The 13,325-nt window shown below is 43.8% G+C and overlaps 2 protein-coding genes and 1 long non-coding RNA gene across 10 annotated transcripts in view; all 3 read left to right on the plus strand.

Moving 5' to 3' along the window:
- Positions 1-463, plus strand: part of LOC141121854 (NACHT, LRR and PYD domains-containing protein 12-like) — a 28,822-nt gene extending 28,359 nt beyond the window's left edge. For all 5 annotated transcript variants that reach the window (XM_073611606.1, XM_073611607.1, XM_073611603.1 and 2 more), the window contains one exon: positions 263-463. In XM_073611606.1, coding sequence (XP_073467707.1) covers positions 263-443 — 181 coding nt within the window. In that variant the 3' untranslated portion in view covers positions 444-463. The remainder of the gene's footprint in view (positions 1-262) is intronic.
- LOC141121865 (uncharacterized) overlaps positions 1-13,325 on the plus strand; it is a 306,769-nt gene that overhangs the window by 276,585 nt on the left and 16,859 nt on the right. The window lies entirely within an intron of this gene.
- On the plus strand, positions 3,513-4,246 carry LOC141121910 (uncharacterized). Its single transcript, XR_012240601.1, has 2 exons — positions 3,513-3,978; positions 4,085-4,246. It is a non-coding gene; the product is annotated as an uncharacterized lncRNA (long non-coding RNA).

Consider the following 13,325-nt stretch of genomic DNA (forward strand, 5'->3'; position numbering starts at 1 on the left):
CCATATTGACATGGACTTAAATTGTTTCATTACCACGTACGCTGCAATGTACCCACAACAGTGTAACTCCAGACTAAGACTTTTCAGGTGGGTGACAACTTACCTCCAGGGGAGGTCCAACCAATATTCCATGAAATCATTCCTCCAAATGTCCCAACATTTCATTTTCTAAGACCCCGCCCACTGATTATTCATTGGATGTGTCTACCTCTGCCCGTCACTGGAAGAACATTTCGCCTCTCTTTTCTGTTTCTCCCACCAGTATTGAAGGTTGTAATGTGACATTAGCGTGCTGTGATGATCTTTGCTCACTTACCACCACAAACCCAAATCTGACCAGGCTATGGGTAAGATTGGATTACGATAAGAAGATGTCACACTCAGAAGTGGATCATCGTTGTGATGTCCTCCGGCATGCAGGCTTCTCTATGTATAGAGGGTAAGAAGTGTTATATTGGAGGTAACATACATACTAAGTCTTAGAATGTGCATAGTAAAATGTAGACAACATTGGATGGTGATGAGATGATGGAAGTGGAATGTTGTTGGGAGGTCTTCTGACACCGTAATGTAAATGGAAGGACGGGGTGGCAAACATTCTATACAATTTCTGTAGAACCCATTGGAGGTCTCTGTAGTTATACAGATAATGAGAGAGAAGATTGAGATTTCCTGTGCCCGTCACAGATTTCCCAGATGACGGAGAATTGATTCTTTCTTTTTTTTTTTTTAAAAAGGTGTTTAAAATTTTTTTTTCCAGAAACACGAAAATGAACAACAAAATACAAAGGCACCATAGGTACAGGGTGTTATACGTAACTACAACCAGTAGACATACCTGGCACAACTGGATAAATTGAGATATTAAAGACCCTCCAAATTCCCACACAATTGCTTGAGACTGGTGATGGGAGTTGGGAGTATTCAGTACCAAGTCATAGAATTTTAGGTGCCAAGAACCCCAACTACAACCGAGCATGCACACATACACACACTCACAACACATGCACACCCCGAACAACAGTGCCATGTTCCCCAGACTAATCAAAGCAGAAATTTAAGTACAACAGCCCACCCAACCAACACCCGTTAACCATGAAGAACCGCAGACAACATGGAAGCAGACTTTGATTAAGTAGGCTGTGAAGACAAGACTGTACCCCAAAATGATTTAGACACATCCAACCAGGGTTGTCATATTTTGATACATTTCTTAAAGCATGCTCTACCTTTGTATATTAACTTAAATTTGGGTAGCTCCCCATTAACAATACGGTAGAGGGTTTGAGCATAGCGTCCTTGCAATGTAGCAAGATTACTTTACATGCATAAAACAATACTGTGCGTAGCAGAGTCCAGGCATGAGTCCTAGGTACAAAGTCATTCAATATACCCCAAAGTCCAACTTCCGTGGGTCTGAGGTATTGGAAGATTAAGCTTATGCTCAAAAAAAAACCAAATAAATCCTGCCAGAAATTTGTCAGTCCTGGACAGTTTCAAAACATGTGAAGTAGATCAGCATCAGCAAGTCTGCATCTTGAACAAACCACAGCCGATCCTAAGCCCATACGAGACAGTTTAGCTGGAGTATAATGTAAATGGTGGATAAACTTAAATTGGATAAATTGATCTGCAGTGCTAATAACATTGTGAAAACAGACCTCGGTAGCTTCTTCCCAGCCCTCCTCAGAATGCTCAGGCAATAACAATACCCATTTGCGATGATAATTCTGGAATGGGTCAGCCCCAGCCAATGAAAGACGACTATAAAATGTTACCAGATTGGTAAGTTCAGGATACGTTAATAAGACTTCTGTTGGAGACTCCGTGAGCTCTATGGTCAAAGTTCCAAAATGCGTCCGAATGGCGCGCTGAAGCAGCAGATACTTAAAAAATTATTTATTATCAATACCATGACCACCCTCTAGGGTTTTAAAAGACACAAAATGATTTCCAGTGACTATATGAGAGAGGTGAGTGATACCAAAACGACCCCACCAGTTCGAGTCAGCATGTCCACAGAGCTCAGGGAGGTTAGGGTTTTCCATAATGGAGTTTGCGGTGACTTCCCTTGAGACGGCAGTGTAAATGGAGGAGAATTGATTCCTGATCCCAAGTTTTATCACTACAGATGGGATGAGGTACATCAGATCCACCATATACATAGTCAGGTCCTACAATCTTCCACTAGGTTTTACCATTAAAGAAAAATAACTCCACCCCCCACTGTCTATCAAATGTGTCAGTATAACTGAGCTAATCTCAGTCTGTACACATGACAGCCCAGCCCACCAGGCATACAGTCTGCTATCCCAATGGTTGGATGACCATGAGTGTGTGGGCCCTTGCCATGGTGATAGCCCCTCAGTATTAGGTGGGTGATTCACAAGGTGGTAGGGGCCCTATAAATGGGGGACATTTATCAAACCCCTGAAGTATGAGGACAGAAGGGATGGTTTGGTGTATTTGCATACTGGGGTCAGTTATGAAGAGATGAGATCACACATCCCACCATCTACATACAATCTACATCAGATCTACTCCCAGCATAGGAGACCACTGACGTAAATTGTACAGCTGCAGATTTGTGCATCGTACATATTTCCAGGAATATAGAAAAATACTTCCCAGTAGTGTGTATAAAAACGTCCCTCATTTCTTACAGAACACAGTACGAGTGCCCGTTTTCTATAATTTTTTACAGAGAACAGTACAAGCCCCCCCTTTTCCATGATTTCCTACAGAGCACAGTACGAGCCCCCCTTTTCCATCATTTCTTACAGAGAGCAGTACGAGCCCCCCCTTTTCCATCATTTCTTACAGAGAACAGTATGAACGCCCCCTTTTCCATCATTTCTTACAGAACACAGTACAAGCTCCCCCTTTTCCATCATTTCTTACAAAGCACAGTACGAGCTCCCCCTTTTCCATCATTTCTTACAGAACACAGTACGAGCTCCCCTTTTCCATAATTTCTTACAAAGCACAGTACGAGCTCCTCCTTTTCCATCATTTCTTACAGAGCACAGTATGAGCTCCCCTTTTCCATCATTTCTTACAGAACACAGTACAAGCTCCCCCTTTTCCATCATTTCTTACAAAGCACAGTACGAGCTCCCCCTTTTCCATAATTTCTTACAGAACACAGTATGAGCTCCCCTTTTCCATCATTTCTTACAAAGCACAGTACGAGCTCCCCCTTTTCCATCATTTCTTACAAAGCACAGTACGAGCTCCCCCTTTTCCATCATTTCTTACAGAACACAGTACGAGCTCCCCTTTTCCATCATTTCTTACAGAACACAGTATGAGCTCCCCTTTTCCATAATTTCTTACAAAGCACAGTACGAGCTCCCCCTTTTCCATCATTTCTTACAGAACACAGTACGAGCTCCCCTTTTCCATCATTTCTTACAGAACACAGTATGAGCTCCCCTTTTCCATAATTTCTTACAAAGCACAGTACGAGCTCCCCTTTTCCATCATTTCTTACAGAGCCCAGTAAGAGCTCCCCCTTTTCCATCATTTCTTACAGAGCACAGTATGAGCTCCCCTTTTCCATCATTTCTTACAAAGCACAGTACGAGCTCCCCCTTTTCCATAATTTCTTACAAAGCACAGTACAAGCTCCCCCTTTTCCATCATTTCTTACAAAGCACAGTATGAGCTCCCCTTTTCCATCATTTCTTACAAAGCACAGTACGAGCTCCCCTTTTCCATCATTTCTTACAAAGCACAGTACGAGCTCCCCCTTTTCCATCATTTCTTACAGAGCACAGTACGAGCTCCCCTTTTTCCATAATTTCTTACAAAGCACAGTAGGAGCTCCCCCTTTTCCATCATCACAGCAACATTTCCTTCTCTAACACTCTCATTTTATTCTTCTGTGAAGAATGCTTGGAGGATACTGCATTGTATCTATAGACAGAAGAAGATGATAAGAAAGTCGTCTTTGGGAACCCCTCCTGTCCTCTGCAGGTAATACACGGATCCTGATATGAATAGAATGTCCAGAATGAAATCATATCAGATTAACCTGTTCATGACACTAATTATTCATCATTTTCATTTTCTTCACATTCAGATGATGGTGATGATGATTCTACTGACTGATATCTAATAAAAGTTATTCCGGAATCATCCGAGCAGTGTTCTGTCCTTCTTCTGATTTCTCCATTTTATATTGTATTGTTACTCCTTAATGTATTCATTACCACAAAATAAAAATGTGATTTTTGGATCTTCACCCAAAGACTGCCACCACTCAGACCAGCACACTGGGAAATTTCTGTTCATGACATGAAGATTCCTCCTAGAAGACACTAAACACTCCGGGCTCCATTCACTAAAGCAGATGGCATGAGGTATTTAGGTGTTTGGACTCATTTTCCCAAAATATTGCATGTGATGCTGAAAATGTCGATTCGCTGTCACAATATGCAGGATTTACCTCACAACTGCCCAAACACTCGGTAAATACCATATAAAGTCAAATCACAGAAGGAAATAAATAAATGGATGAGGTATATAAGTCACAGTCCAGGCATGCAGTGAATTGGGAATTATTCAAAAAGACTGCAAAATAGCAACAGACAGCACTGATTCATGAAAGACAGAAGTTGTGAGACAAATCAGATTTATTTTTATGAGGAGGTAGGTAAAACATTAGACAGAGGGGTGACTGTGGATGTATTATACTTGGACAGAGGGGTGGCTGTGGACGTATTATACTTGGACAGAGGGGTGGCTGTGGACGTGGTATACTTGGACAGAGGGGTGGCTGTGGACGTATTATACTTGGACAGAGGGGTGGCTGTGGACATATTATACTTGGACAGAGGGGTGGCTGTGGAGGTATTATACTTGGACAGAGGGGTGGCTGTGGCCGTGGTATACTTGGACAGAGGGGTGGCTGTGGACGTATTATACTTGGACAGAGGGGTGGCTGTGGACGTGGTATACTTGGACAGAGGGGTGGCTGTGGACGTATTATACTTGGACAGAGGGGTGGTTGTGGACATATTATACTTGGACAGAGGGGTGGCTGTGGAGGTATTATACTTGGACAGAGGGGTGGCTGTGGCCGTGGTATACTTGGACAGAGGGGTGGCTGTGGAGGTATTATACTTGGACAGAGGGGTGGCTGTGGACGTGGTATACTTGGACAGAGGGGTGGCTGTGGACGTATTATACTTGGACAGAGGGGTGGCTGTGGAGGTATTATACTTGGACAGAGGGGTGGCTGTGGCCGTGGTATACTTGGACAGAGGGGTGGCTGTGGACGTATTATACTTGGACAGAGGGGTGGCTGTGGACGTATTATACTTGGACAGAGGGGTGGCTGTGGACGTATTATACTTGGACAGAGGGGTGGCTGTGGCCATGGTATACTTGGACAGAGGGGTGGCTGTGGACGTATTATACCTGGACAGAGGGGTGGCTGTGGAGGTATTATACTTGGACAGAGGGGTGGCTGTGGCCGTGGTATACTTGGACAGAGGGGTGGCTGTGGACGTGGTATACTTGGACAGAGGGGTGACTGTGGACATATTATACTTGGACAGAGGGGTGGCTGTGGACGTATTATACTTGGACAGAGGGGTGGCTGTGGACGTATTATACTTGGACAGAGGGGTGGCTGTGGACGTATTATACTTGGACAGAGGGGTGGCTGTGGACGTATTATACTTGGACAGAGGGGTGGCTGTGGACGTGGTATACTTGGACCGAGGGGTGGCTGTGGATAGAGGGGTATCTGTGAACATGGTAGACTTGGACATGGTTCCCCACACACGGCTAATGTGTAAGGACAAGTCTAAAGGCTGTAAAAATGTAAATGGATCGAAAACTGGATAAAAGACAGAATTCAGAGAGTGGTGGTTAATGATTCTTACTCTGGTGGTGTACCCCAAGGTTCAGTGCTGGGACCCTTATATTTTTAAAAAAAAAATTATTTTTTTATTCAGATTTTACGCATACAAATAACAGGCCACATTTGCGGCCGACAACCACCGACTATAACATAGTTGTCGGTGGACATTTACATACAAAAACACAAGCAAAAATCAAACATGAATTTAAATCCCCCCCTCCCTCCCCAAACAACAAAGCTTTTGCCTAGATATATACTGTCCAAGTTGGCCTCCAACTGAAGGAAGGCCCTAGGAGACACCGCACCCTCGCTGTCCGACAACTTGGGTCGTGATGCTAAATACAGTCCAAAGCAAGACCCGGCTCCCTCTCCCTGCCCCCCCAGCACCAAGAATTTCATAGGAAGAAATAACTCTCCCCCCCTACAAGTGACCAGTTATCCTAATGCAGAATTATCAATATTTCTCCTGTATGCCAGTCATATGCATCTCCTGTTATGGCCTAATACACGGACACTTATATTTAAATATCTTTATAAATGATATAGGGTCTGTTTTTAAAAGTACCATTTCAGTGTTTGCAGATGAAAAAAAGCTATGCGGTGGAATAACGTCCTTACCGGATGTCTCCAACTTACAAGCCGACCTCAATGCTCTGTCTAATTGGACGATTATGTGGCAGATGAGGTTTAATGTTGATAAATGTAAAGTTCTGCACTTGGGGGCTAAGAATATTCATGCATCATACATACTAGGGGGAGTACAACTGGGGGAATCAATGGTGGAGAAGGATCTGGGGGTTTTGGTAGATCATAAGCTCAATAATAACATGTAATGCCAAGCTGCGGTTTCCAAAGCGAGCAAAGTCCTTGTATAATGCTCCATACACACGATCTGATTTTCCGACAACAAATGTTGGATGTGAAATAAATGTATATGTGTCACCGGCGCAAAAAATTTGTGTACCAAACAATAATGTTCCCCTTTAAAATTTGAGTTGCTGCATTCAAAAAAGAAAATCATTCGGTGAAAAAAATACATTTTGATGTGCGTGTTGAGTGCGCTACTCTATTTATAATCCACCACTCCGTTTAACATTGTGTGTCCCCAAACATTTCTAAACATATAACATATGCCTTAATTAATTAATATTAAATAATATTCCCATAGATATCAGTAATAGGACAACGTGCCATAAAATTCACAATGCTCCAGCATACGGGAAAAACCCCACATTCATGTGCATATGAATTGAAACATGTGAATTTCACAAAAGTATAAAAATATATAAAAAAAACACAAAAGATTGTCACTTAAAATTAAAAATTATATAGTGTCCAAAAGTCCATGTGCAAAGTGCAATGTGCAATAAATTCAAAGGTTCCTGTGCAGCCTTCCTTCAAGTTAGCAACATTTTTCATCCGTGATTTATCGTGACATAATCACCACTTCCGTGATATACCACCACCATATGGATTGGACACTCACCAGATGTTTAATGAACAATGCGCCTTCGGTTCATTAATAGGGATAACCACTCCACCTGGTTCATATATGTGCTGTCCCCAATACGCTACACATGAGCTTTCGTTTTCCTCATAGAAAATATATGAACAACGATCATTGCGCAATATATTTAAAAAGCTTGTTTATTTTAGCTAAATAAAAGAATATAAACGCACATTTAAAAGTGCCCTCGAGCCGGCACTAAGCTGTTCCAGCAGTTAAGGATGGGTGTAAATGGTAGCGTGGTTAACGGTGTGCGATGTGAACTTCTTCCGCACTCGGCTTGCGCTTCACCCCTCGCTCTCGTCTGTACTGGATGTAACGTAATCACGTGACCAAAAATCTCCCAGCAGCCTCTACGCGTTTCACATCACGCATTATTAAACCCCAGCACTGGTGTCAGCGGACGCATTATTAAACCCCAGCACTGGTGTCAGCGGATGCATTATTAAACCCCAGCACTGGTGTCAGCGGACGCATTATTAACCCCCAGCACCGGTGTCAGCGGACGCATTATTAAATCCCAGCACTGGTGTCAGCGGACGCATTATTAAACCCCAGCACTGGTGTCAGCGGACGCATTATTAACCCCCAGCACCGGTGTCAGCGGACGCATTATTAACCCCCAGCACCGGTGTCAGCGGACGCATTATTAAACCCCAGCACTGGTGTCAGCGGACGCATTATTAACCCCCAGCACTGGTGTCAGCGGACGCATTATTAAACCCCAGCACTGGTGTCAGCGGACGCATTATTAAACCCCAGCACTGGTGTCAGCGGACGCATTATTAAATCCCAACACTGGTGTCAGCGGACGCATTATTAAATCCCAGCACTGGTGTCAGCGGACGCATTATTAAACCCCAGCACTGGTGTCAGCGGACGCATTATTAAATCCCAGCACTGGTGTCAGCGGATGCATTATTAAATCCCAGCACTGGTGTCAGCGGACGCATTATTAAACCCCAAGCATTACCCCCTACACTCCACAAATACCCCCTCTTCACAAATCTCACTCAGCCTCAGTGTGATGGCTCACTTACCTCTCCTCCTGGCAGTCAGCTGGGCTGGAGCAGCATGCGGCGGAAAGGACACAGGAGATGAAGAGATAAAGCTTTTCATCGCAGCGCGGCGACCCCCCCTGCCTGCGGGCCATTTGTAACCGGTCCACAGGCCGCAAATGGCCCGCGGGTCGGTATTTTGAGACCCCTGCCTTATAGGAACCTGACACACACAATGATACAGTCACCATCCAGACACATCCCTTGTCTGTTACTGGATAATGTCCCAGAATTCCCGGCACCGCTCACCTCTCCTCCATGATCTCTCTGGTGACTTCTAGAATCTTCTTTGTATTTCTCTATTCTATCAGGGAGGGAGGTGGAGGCAATGTGATGGTCATATGATCTCCAGACTTCACAGGAGGAAAACTCTAGATCTGAACAAAGATAGTAAAATCAAATGATATTCCCAGAATCCTCCTCACCTCATCATTCAGGTCCCACTTCAGACTGAGGTTTTATTTTCTCACACAGGACCCCCACACTATGCAGGTTAAAGGCTTGTTGCAGGCATTCTGACATCATTACATACAATGCAGGACCAACAGTTCCACTTTGCTAGTGAGGATGCCAAGGGTCCGCCCACATCCTAAGAGCATCAGAAACCAAAAAGCCAGATGGAGGGACATTGGGAGGAGGAGCTGTGAGGTCAGTGTGATGTCATAGGACATATAGACTCTGGATGGAGGGACATTTGGATGGGGAGATTTGAGGGGTCCTCTATATGAGGCTCCTGTGCAAACCAAATCATTGTTCCTGGGTGTGTCCTACCTCTCCTAAACTGAAGAGTGAACTTTGACCTTTACCATACAGAAATCTGTCAGGAATCTGTGAAAGTAATCTCTCATGTGATCAGGTGACGTGCGGAGGAACGGAGTGTAAATAGCAGACAATTTTCTCCAGAGCTCCTAATGGTGGGGATGGATTTTGCCGAGTGCTGGTGCCAAGTTTCCACCCCCCAGGATCACTGCAGGTGTGGAGAAAAGCTGTGTAAGAGGATATGGAGGAGAGATGAGGAGGAGATCCAGGAATCAGGATAAAGGTCAGGACAAGCAACAGACGAGCGCATCCAAGAGATGAAGCCGGGGTCACTACACAGAAAATCAATCCAAGGAAACAACAGGCAGGACGAGGAATAGCAAGAAGGAGCTCAGAGACAAATGAGAATATTGCTCAGCCAATGGGAGATTATCTCAGCATGACTTACATAATGAAGGAGATGAGGGGGAGGGGAGGAAGTCACTTATGGTGACCATAGAGACATGGAAATTCAGCTGGTTCAGCAGGGATCGGTCACATTTCCATCTATGTGTGGTCACTGCCGGATAAAAGTCACTCCATCAGCGGCTGCAGCCAATAGCTTCGTCACTGATCTGTGTATTCTGAGAGCGGAGGAGCGCCCCCCATTGTCAGAATACAATAGTGCAGCGGGGAGGATTCCCCCATCCCCCTCCAATGTGTGGATGGGGGAATCACTTCAGTTTTTTCCTCTCATCCCGTTGGCTGAACGATAAAACTGAACCATGTTGCTTCTCCTGAGTACGGGGATACCACATGTGTGAGACTTTTTGGGAGCCTAGCCGTGTACGGGACCCCAAAAACCAAGCACCGCCTTCAGGCTTTCTAAGGGCGTAAATTTTTGATTTCACTCTTCACTGCCTATCACAGTTTCGGAGGCCATGGAATGCCCAGGTGGCACAAACCCCCCCCCCCAAATGACCCCATTTTGGAAAGTAGACACCCAAAGCTATTTGCTGAGAGGTATAGTGAGTATTTTGCAGACCTCACTTTTTGTCACAAAGTTTTAAAAATTGAAAAAAGAAAAAAAAAAAAAGTTTTTTCTTGTCTTTCTTCATTTTCAAAAACAAATGAGAGCTGCAAAATACTCACCATGCCTCTCAGCAAATAGCTTGGGGTGTCTACTTTCCAAAACGGGGTCATTTGAGGGGGGTTTGTGCCACCTGGGCATTCCATGGCCTCCGAAACTGTGATAGGCAGTGAAGAGTGAAATCAAAAATTTACACCCTTAGAAATCCTGAAGGCGGTGATTGGTTTTCGGGGCCCCGTACAGGGCTAGGCTCCCAAAAAGTCCCACACATGTGGTATCCCCATACTCAGGAGAATCAGCTAAATGTATTTTGGGGTGCAATTCCACATATGCCCATGGCCTGTGTGAGCAATATATCATTTAGTGACAACTTTGTGCAAAAAAAAAAAATTTGTGACTTTCCCGCAACTTGTGTCAAAATATAAAATATTCCATGGACTCGACATGCCTCTCAGCAAATAGCTTGGGGTGTCTACTTTCCAAAATGGGGTCATTTGGGGGGGGGGGGGGGAGGGGGTTTGTGCCATCTGGGCATTTTATGGCCTTCAAAACTGTGATAGGTAGTGAGGAGTGAAATAAAAAATTTACGCCCTTAGAAATCCTGAAGGCGGTGATTGGTTTTCGGGGGCCCCGTACGCGGCTAGGCTCCCAAAAAGTCCCACACATGTGGTATCCCCATACTCAGGAGAAGCAGCTGAATGTATTTTGGGGTGTAATTCCACATAGGCCCATGGCCTGTGTGAGCAATATATCATTTAGTGACAACTTTTTGTAATTTTTTTTGTCATTATCCAATCACTTGGGACGAAAAAAAAAATATTCAATGGGTTCAACATGCCTCTCAGCAATTTCCTTGGGGTGTCTACTTTCCAAAATGGGGTCATTTGGGGGGGTTTTGTACTGCCCTGCCATTTTAGCACCTCAAGAAATGACATAGGCAGTCATAAACTAAAAGCTGTGTAAATTCCAGAAAATGTACCCTAGTTTGTAGACGCTATAACTTTTGCGCAAACCAATAAATATACGCTTATTGACATTTTTTTTACCAAAGACATGTGGCTGAATACATTTTGGCCTAAATGTATGACTAAAATTGAGTTTATTGGATTTTTTTTATAACAAAAAGTAGAAAATATCATTTTTTTTTCAAAATTTTCGGTCTTTTTCCATTTATAGCGCAAAAAATAAAAACCGCAGAGGTGATCAAATACCATCAAAAGAAAGCTCTATTTGTGGGAAGAAAAGGACGCAAATTTCGTTTGGGTACAGCATTGCATGACCGCGCAATTAGCAGTTAAAGCGATGCAGTGCCAAATTGTAAAAAGGGCTCTGGTCAGGAAGGGGGTAAATCCTTCCGGGGCTGAAGTGGTTAAATATTGTGCCTGGGGGGTGTCCTTAGTATGCCTGTAACGTAGCGCATTTTTCCCGTGTTTAGAACAGTACCACAGCAAAATGACATTTCTAAAGGAAAAAAAAGTTACTACCTTTTGTATCACTTGACCCTCCCTCCTAGATTGTAAGCTCTAACAATCGGCACTCTGATTCCTCCTGTATTGATTTGTAACTGTACTGTCTGCCCTAACATTGTAAAGTGCTGCACAAACTGTTGGGACTATATAAATCCTGTATAATAATAATAATAATAATAATAATATATATGACTGCCTAGTTCAGCCTTTTTTCAGCCAGGGTTCCTCCAAAGGTTTCTAGGGGCTCCTTGTCACTTCCTTGGACTGTATTTGGAAGTGTCACCTACCAGCCGTTTCTGGATACTGAAGTTTGTCATCATTGCACAGACACACACAATTTTTTTTCGTTCAATATATTTTTTATTACAATTTTAATTTTATCAAGAGTGCAGAAAGAAATGAATAAAATAGTAAAGGAAGAAATCCAATTGGTCAGGCAAATGCCTTGTCTGGAATGTGGAGTCGTTATTAATTTGTGTACAATACAATACACAACATGTTACATTATTATAACAAAGTGTTGTAGAAAAGATCACACCATAGAAAATGGGGGAAAGTAGAATATAAACCCGGATATGAAGGTGACATTTGTGTACGAAGAACACCTTAAAGCGGGGGTCCACCCACACCGGCCAAAAAAATAAATATTAAAAGCCAGCAGCTACAAATACTGCAGCTGCTGACTTTTAATACATTGCCACTTACCTGTCCCGGGGTCCAGCGATGTCGGCAGGCGACGCCGAGAACCCGCTTGGTTCTCGGCAGCTGCCGCCGTCATCCTAGGTGAGGGAATCAGGAAGTGAAGCGTTGCGGCTTCACTTCCCGGTTCCCTACTGCGCATGCGCGAGTCGCGCTGCGCGTCCCAAGTGGTCCCCGCTCTCTCCTGGGAGCTGTGTGTTCCTAGCAGACAGCGCGGTCGGGACGGGAAGAGGCATAGACTCCCATGGGACTCCATGTCAGAAGTGGGTGCAAATACCTGTCTTAGTATCTGTACCCCCCTCCCCCCTGAAAGGTGCCAAATGTGACACCGGAGGGGGGGAGGGTTCCGAAAAGCGGAAGTTCCATTTTTGTTTGGAACTCTGCTTTAACAATTACTACCATTTTATTCTCCAGGGTCTCTACTTTCAGAAAATATATGTTTGGGGGTTTTATCTAATTTTCAGGCCCAAAATCTGCAAAAATAATAAAAAACTAGCTCTGTCAGTGAAAGGGTTAATGTGATCTAGATGGGATCACTCTGCTGTGGTCACACTCTAAACATTAGAGCTCCCCCTAGCTGCAGCCTGGTAATAACATTGCTAGGAGGTCTATTCATTTATCTGCTACATACTTCCCATCTTTATAAATGTCTCCTGACATTTAGGGGTCTAATCATGAAAAATCTGCATAGCAATTCGCTTGGTGACAATGCATGTACATCCCTTCTGTGCGAATGGGGAAACATTGAATGTTATTAGGTGATTTGCTCTGCCCGTTGAATATTTTTCATTGATATAAAATGGAAAATGTTGCATTTGGACACTAGATGGTGCTAATTGCTACTTAGTGCCGTCTAAAGGCTAAATTAGGTATTTTTGGTTTTAAATCAATG

This window comes from Aquarana catesbeiana, unplaced genomic scaffold, assembly GCF_042186555.1.
Source record: "Aquarana catesbeiana isolate 2022-GZ unplaced genomic scaffold, ASM4218655v1 unanchor233, whole genome shotgun sequence".
Classification (NCBI taxonomy): domain Eukaryota; kingdom Metazoa; phylum Chordata; class Amphibia; order Anura; family Ranidae; genus Aquarana; species Aquarana catesbeiana.